Below are 8,133 nucleotides of genomic sequence, written 5' to 3'. Positions count from 1 at the left end.
ATCTAGTCTCTCTTCTGGTGCTTGTACATTGTTACTTATAGTTCGTATTGTGTTTATGCCATGTATTAGGGCTCCTAGCGTTGTCCCTATTTTTTCTTCCATGATCTTTATCGTTTTTGATTTTATATTTAAGTCTTTAATCCATTTTGAGTTAGTTTTTGTGCATTGTGTGAGGTATGGGTCTTGTTTCAGTTTTTTGCAGATGGATATCCAGTTATGCCAGCACCATTTGCTAAAGAGACTGTCTTACAACTAATTATATTATAACCCTAGAAATAGAAGGCATCAGGCCACCCCTACCCCAACTCCTCCGCCAGGCCTGTGGAGTCACTGCTGGGCCCTCCTTCACCCCTCCTGCTGATGGGAGATGAGTCCCATCCCAGGCTTCCAAGCTGCTCCCCTCATGCCTCCAGAGGAGCGTCGTTCTTTGTATTTCTCCTCTGTCCTCAGATGTCCCTCCCTACCAGCTTTCCCCATTATCACCGCAGTCAACTCAAAGACTGTCATCTTAGAGACAAAGCATCAAAACAAAACAAAGAGATGCAGTCTCACATCTCTCTCTGCTAACCCCTCTGACTCCACACCCTGCTGCAGCACACCTGCCATGTCATCAGCGACCTCTGTGCCCTGGAGTGTGGCAGGCGGGCCCTACTTCTCTATCACTGCCCCGTCCCCGGCTCATATGAGCCAGCAGGCTACCCTGCGGGGCCTCATCCTATGCATATCCCATCCTGGGGTCCAGACGGGCACCCTCGGGGATGGTGCAGTGTTGAGACCCCATTTGTCTAGTTTGCTGGAGAGGAGGAGGGGCAGTCATAGGCGAGCACATGCTGCACAAAGGTGAGGACACAGGCCTGTGGCTCAGAGAGCCTGGCAGGAGGCAGCCACGAGTGCAGGATACAGGGACGCACGAGGAGATGATGTGAGCTCTGATGTATGGTTTGCGGAGTGGAGGTTCTAAGTCATTCCAGCCTGTTAATCTCCACATCCTCCCAGCAAGGGCGTTTTTCAGTTTCTGTATTTACTTGAAAGCAATAAGAGAACATTAAAAAAAAAAATTGAATAAATCAGACTCTTCATTTATTCAGATGGATTCACTGGCTAGTTCAAGTAAATGTAAGTTTACTCCTTTTGAAAATGGAAATCAATGTGAACCTTGCAAAACGATGCTTTGCATAATAAACTGGCCACACCATCCTGTGCTGGGCAGACATTTTTATTACGTGGGGATGATATTCTCGTGTCCTTAATATCCTTTTGCTTCACTGCCCAAAAGGTACTGGCCACATTTTGTTTATACCCTGTCTACTCGACGCTTGTTTGTGGACACTTATGTGATTTCTGGTAGCTTTGATTAGGCATCATTTCACATGTTACCTGGGGGTTTTGGCTAGAACCCTGTTAACTAGCAACTGGGGTGGCAGGATGCAGCTACCGTGCGACCGCCCTCGTCAGTGCTGTGTTCCAGGGTGCGATGGGCCCACCCAACACTGATGCTCTCTCCCCAGGGGAACGGCCGTTCCGGTGCACACTCTGTGAGAAGGCCTTCAACCAGAAGAGCGCGCTGCAGGTGCACATGAAGAAGCACACAGGCGAGCGGCCCTACAAGTGTGCGTGTTGCGCCATGGGCTTCACACAGAAGAGCAACATGAAGCTGCACATGAGGCGTGCGCACAGCTACGCGGGTAGGACAGGGCGCCGGGCGCATGTGTGTGAGAGGGTGCGTGCACACAGCTCTGTGGGTAGGGTGGGGCGCACGAGAGGTGCCGTGTGTGTGTACACAGCTACACAGGCGGGGCGCATGGGGCTGCTGTGTGTGTGTGTGTGTGTGTGTGTGTGTGTGTGTGTGTGCATGGCTAGGTGGGTGGGAGAACAGGGTATGTGTGTGTTGGCGGAGTGGGCTCAGCTCTGTAGGTGAGGAACTGTGGTTTGGGTGCTCAGTAGGCAGTGTGTCAAGTTAGACAGGACTAAAGCCAAGATTAAAAGCCTGGGCTTCCTTATACTTTTTGATACTTTCATATACTTTAATACTTAGAGTATGCAGTCTCTCAGGTTGGCCGTGGACTAGCCAGAAGAAGCCCTCCCTCACCACACACGCACACGTACACATACACACACACACACACACACACATACACACACGGATAGATTGAATTTCTGAACTATTTCTCCAAGGACACAGACATTTATTGGGAGCAGAAGGGTTCCCTGGGCCTGAGCACACGTGATTCTGAGAAGTACCTTCCTCACTGACAAGGGACAGCAGTGCAGGAGGTGTCCACACCCAGGTGCCACCTCAGGTGTGTGGTGTCACTGCCCGCCCTCCCAGCCTGTGTGGACAGCTGTGCCTTAGGACCAGCCCACTGAGCCTTCAGGATGGTGGTCTTGCCGCTCACCCCCTCTCGCTCGCCTGTCTCCCACACTGACTCCAGTAAACCATCAGCGTCTTTCTCACAAAGGGGAGACTATTGGTTAGCTAGAGCAGGTCGAGAAGTAAGGCAGAAATCCTGAAATCAGAACCAAGCCCAGCGTGTCCGTGGCAGAGACCACCGTGTCCTGGAGAGGTGTGTTTCAGGTCCATTTGGCTGTGTGAGGTGGCGTGGACCCCTCCTGATGGGTGTTAGTGTCCTGACTGTGTCGGTCGGGACTGTCTGGGGACCCACGGGACAGAACACTTGTGTCGTGGGGGGGTTTGTTTAACGTCCACACTGTAGTCTTTCCTGTGTTACTTTCTACTAGAAAAACCAGGCATGTAACCAGTATTATTGTCAACCACTCATCACCAATATCCTTTCTGGGAGTGGCTGTGCCAGACTCTGTGGAAATGCTGGGTATATGTCCACATTTCCAGAGTAGCAGTCATTGCTGACAGAATTCTTTCACCTGTCTCTCAGGTTAGTCTTGTTTTCAGTGGGATGGAGAGCACGTCAGCATAGGAACCTCTGGTCTCTGCTCCCCTGAAAGCCCGTGCTTGAGTGTGCATGACCTTTTCACTGAGCTCTAAGGGGTCTGTCCTGTCCTTCCTCCACCCACAGGCTCCCTGCAGGACACCACCAGCCACCCAGAGCAGGACGGGGCGGAGCTGGGCCGGACGCTGCACCTGGAGGAGGTGGTGCAGGAGTCGGCCGGCGAGTGGCAGACCCTGGCCAACGTGTTCTGATGGAAGCCTGAAGTACACTTTTACAAACATTTCTGAGGTCAAATTCTGTGAAGAACAAAGCACTTGGAATTTCTGTCTTGAAGCTTCAAGTGTTAAAAATGTTAACACGATCGTTTTTTAGCTATAAAATTATCTAAAGAATCATTGTCTTTCAGAGACTTACAGGAAAAGACTGGGAACGTGTGAGCGCGTAGTCCTCATCCGTCTCCAGTCACTGAGCTCAGGTGCTCCAGCAGGCAGTCTTGTCTTCCCGCCACGGCCAGTGCATCTGGTCACAAAGGAATTAACTGGATCTGACCACCATTGTAGCGTGATTTCTTTGTATTAGCAAAGACAAGAGTTAACATGGAAAAAGTGTATGTGGCTTTACCTCAGGCTTTCTGTTATAAGAAGCAGAGCCTAAAAAACAAACACAAGAGGTGCGTGAAGTTCAGAAAAAATGTCATAACGCACGGGAAAGTTTTTTCTTCTTTTTTCTCTGTGCATTTTGAAAATTGGTAGAAACGGACCCTTTTTAGCCTACAGTAAGTTAACAGAACTGATACCCTGAGAGATGGCTGGCCCAATTCTCTCTCCATTAGTCACTAGGAAGCAGTACCTGGGGCACACACGTGGGGCAGAGAGAGGCTGACTGCCCGCGTGTGTGGTGGCAGTGCAGGCGCTGCGGCCCGTGTGCAGTCGGGTGGCCACTGCAGAAAGCACCAGCCGTACGCAGGAAAGGACAGACAGGGTTGTGCTTGGAGCAGATGGACCGGGCCTGCCCTCCTCAGCAAATAGAAAGTACGTGCAGTCCAAGCATAAGGATCCACAGATGCCCCAGGATGTTCTTTCCATGCGTAAACACGCATAGTTTTATTTCAGGGACTTCTTTAGTATCATCAACGGTGCCACATCAAACACGTCCAAACTGAACCCCATGCCCACCCGGGTGAGTGCAAGTCATCCCTGTAACATTCCAAAGATGGAAGACCCCTACCTGACTTTAGTGTTTCCTTTCAAATTATTTATATGTTCTATATATAAATACATGTGTACATAGATATACGGGCCTCTGTGTGGCTGAGCAGTATATTTTGTAAATAGGAGCACTAGTCCCCCCCCGACAGAGAGCGCCAGCGTCCGCCTGCCCGTGAGCGCTTCTAGGTCAGTATTGGACTCATTAATAAGTGCGTATCTTTTCGTTGTAACATAAAGCCGGGTTTTATTTTTTTTCCTGAAAAATAATTGCCTTTATTTTCTGTCATTGCCTCCTTGGTTTCAGAAGAGAGTAGTTTTATTATAAATATTGTATGGACTTTGTATATTGAGAAAGGAGATCATTTCAGATTCTTACAGAGAGACATTTTGCTGTTATCTTGAAAGAGTATCTTGATTTTTGTCCTCGTTGCTGTTCACTTTTGGCATCTGTATATAAGTGATATTGATGGTGATATGAAAACTTTTGTTATGTGAAAATATTTAAGCCAGAAAACTGTTAAATAATATTACTTCTTTTCCAAACTGCTTGGTGTATTGTATATTTTTTTAAGGGGAAGAAAAAGCCTTATTTCACTTATCCTTGTGATACTGGACTTCTTATTATAAATCCTGAGGTGTCTCTTAAATGTCAGCGTGTATACCTGGCTATCGTCAGTGTATTCAGAATAATTGTAATTATGCTGGTGTTTTAAAGGTTCAACTTTTAATGCACTTTTTCTTTCATAATTTTGTATTAAAATATTTTAGTAATGTTGATTTATTTTGATGACCAAATATCCCCAAGATTGAAATTTATGGAATTTTAAATTTATGGAATTTTAAATTTTTGTTCTTGCTGGGTTATTTATTTTGCTTTTAGCATTCAATGCCAGCTCAGGACAGTGTCTAAAAGGGGGTTGTTTAATTCCTAATTATATTATAATTATATAGAAAGCCTCATTTAGTGAACTGTGTTGGTTAATTGCCTGATTAAGTAAGGCCCTAACGGAAGAATCTAAAGCCTATTTTTATTTTGTTTAAAGAAAAAGAAAAAAAAATTAATAATCCATTTTTGTGACTTTGCTCAGTTTATTTAGCAGGCAAACACAAGACATTCATGTATTATTTTGATGTATTCCTAATTATAAACGCTGCTTCTTTGCAAAACACCCCTTGAAATATAAGGTTTTGTAAAGACATAATTTCACTTGAATCTTTGATGGTTGATCTTTATATTTTACTGATAAATAAAAAGTCTTCTTAGAGAGAGGTTTCTAGCCTCACACATAACCAGGGTTTTAAGGATAGATAACTGTATTTTTAGAAATACCACAGCATATCTGCTTTGGAATAGCTATAAATAGAAAATTAAATTAGGAAATATGATTAATTTCTTTTCCTTTTTAAATGTTTAATATAAAATAGTTTGGCACATGAATTAATTTCAAGTTCAGATACTTTTTAAAAGAAAAGAACTCTAACAATAGTTTCCTTTACCTATAAAATCCAGACAATGAATGCTTAACCTGCGAGGTCTATTTAAAGGCTTCAGATTTAAAAAATCAGGATGTGGCATATGGGCCAGTGAGGGGCAAGCTGTAAGCATCAGCACAGTCCTGCACAAACATCATGACTGACCCTAACTCTTTCTGTTGTTGGCCCTACGAAGCAGTACCCTGATCATTGAGGGATCCTTTGAAAATTCACAACTGTCTTTAACCCACGTTTGTGGTAAAGTAACTGTGAATCATTTAAGTAAACTGGAAGAATGAATTCTTTTTCCAAAGATGCTAAACTTAAAGCTGGGATATAGTTTATATGATGTTGAGATAGTAGCGGGAATCTAGCAGGTATAGAATCCAATCATTGAGATAATGCAAAAGTGGTTATTTTTTCATAGAATGGCAATAGATTAAAGTAAAAACATTTTTTCAAAAATGTAAACTCAAGGTCCTCCTCCTCGTTCCCCAGACAAGTTCTACTTTTGCCCCTTTTTAGTATCTGGTGTGTTTTAGACAAATATGTCATTAAAGAAACTCCATCACACATGATGATCAGCTGACGTCCCAACCACAGTGGGAGGCTCTCAAGAGCATGCTTTCTCCTCCCCGCCATGTCTTACTGATGAAACGGGAAAAACATGAGGAAGATTGTAGCATCTAACTTGGGAATGTTGCTTTAGTACAGTGTTTTGTACTTCTCCCATTGTCATTTTTAGGGAAATGTGAATTTGAGTTTTCAAAATTATAGCTAGTGTTCTGTGTCTTCACCTGAACGCTTAGATGACATTTGTGTTGAAGGGATGCATGGCTTAGTAAAGATACAATATTTCAAAAAGTAGAAGTGGGTTTCTGTTCTTCCTCTGACTTTCCTCTTTTTAGAAGAATATTTGTAACTCATTAAGATGCACATTTTTTACATTAAGTGATCCTCACACTCATTTGTGTAACCGGTATCTTTTTAAAGAAAATATTTAAGATACATAGAACTGCTTTTCTGGTTATTATTTTTAACAATATCTCATCCTGCCTTTTGCAGAATTTTTCCCAGAAGCTTATTTCAAAGTCAATACTGTGTGCACCGCAGCCCCTCAAAAAAGTTAATCCAAGGACTGAAGATTGCTAATTTAACCTTTCCTAAAATCTCTTGTATAGTAAATGAGGGAGAGGTGAAATTATACAACTGATGCTTCTAACCTAGAGTTCGCCTCCTTTTGCCACTTAATCTACATTCATCTAATATAGGTACTTTGCATTTTTAGAGTAGAATTTCCAAAGTGCCTACTTACATACCCCAATGCAGTGGAATGTTATATACCTGTTTGGGGCCTCTATATTTTTACTTTATACTCATGACAATTATTTTGAAATCTAGTTGTATCTTCTTCATTGTTTGAAAAGTAGAGGCAACAGAATCTTTTACAAGATTAGAAGTCCTACACATCCCTAGTAAAGACATTTTCTTTGGCTTGGTAAGATAAGTAAACCATGTGCCCTCTTTGGCCATTGTTGATCCAATGGAAATCACTCCTCTCTTGCCCCCTCCCCAGGCACACACGCACAGTGGGCCCACTCTCTCTCTCTTCCATACTTGCCCGCTCTGTACGTGCAGGCACGATGGTAGTTTTTATGGATGACTAATAAAATATTTAAGCACCTAAAAAATAAAGATTAGTCCATATAAATGACAGGAGCAATAGGCAGTAATAATGAAAGAATTTGCTATTTAATCTTTTTTTATGTGTAATGCTTTTCAGCATGAAGACTTTTGTATTAAATCAATACTTGTGTTCTGTTTGACAAATTCTAAAATGACCTAGTGATTCATGATTGATTTGCCACTAAAGAAAAATTTAAAAATTAAATTTTTTTTGTTTGTTTACAGGAGAGTTCCTTTTTTATCTTCAAAATTGTTTCATGGTCTATTTATACTTTGGATGATATTTATTTAGTCCAATTTTGTATTAGAAATGGATAGTTATGCCAAAAGCCAACTGTGCTGGCTTTAAATATAATAAAAATAGTTTTTGTACTATTTTAAAACTCCTGTATATTTACTTATTTGGGCTCTGGGTGAGTTTTCACAGTGTAATGATGGACGTTTTCCTCGAGTAACATTTTCAGCATGGGTTAATGCGATATAACAATGCTGAAATTGTAATCAGTTCAGACCCATGGAGGATGCCTTATTTACTATCCTTGAGGATATTTTCCAGTATTCCTATCCTTTGTAAGGTATTTGAGAGAATCAGTGACTTGGAGACAAACTCAATCATAATATCAATTTATCCATTTATGGACTTTGTTGGGTTTTGGACTTTCCACGAAATATCTGTGAAGTTAGTTTATTTCATCTGATCTTTATTTAAGATAAAGTTTACTTCTAAATTTTTAGAAGTTTTTAGTTTATAGAGTCATTATCCTGTTGAAATAACAAAAGAAGTATTTCTTTTTTCTCGTATAATCTTATTCCTAGCACAGAGTAGGGACTCTGTACATTTTTGGGCTTAAATAACC

At 42.2% G+C, this 8,133-nt stretch overlaps 1 protein-coding gene across 1 annotated transcript in view; it reads left to right on the top strand.

Moving 5' to 3' along the window:
- ZNF236 (zinc finger protein 236) overlaps positions 1–7,547 on the top strand; it is an 82,903-nt gene extending 75,356 nt beyond the window's left edge. The window contains exons 30-31 of the mRNA XM_023741569.1: positions 1,509–1,685; positions 3,036–7,547. Coding sequence (XP_023597337.1) covers positions 1,509–1,685; positions 3,036–3,160 — 302 coding nt within the window. The 3' untranslated portion in view covers positions 3,161–7,547. The remainder of the gene's footprint in view (positions 1–1,508; positions 1,686–3,035) is intronic.
- The last annotated feature ends 586 nt before the right edge of the window (positions 7,548–8,133 follow it).

This window comes from Trichechus manatus, unplaced genomic scaffold (assembly GCF_000243295.1).
Source record: "Trichechus manatus latirostris isolate Lorelei unplaced genomic scaffold, TriManLat1.0 scaffold00183, whole genome shotgun sequence".
In the NCBI taxonomy this organism is placed as follows: Eukaryota; Metazoa; Chordata; class Mammalia; order Sirenia; family Trichechidae; genus Trichechus; species Trichechus manatus.
Note: the sequence above shows the minus strand (reverse complement) of the source record. Positions and strands in the feature narration are given on the sequence as shown.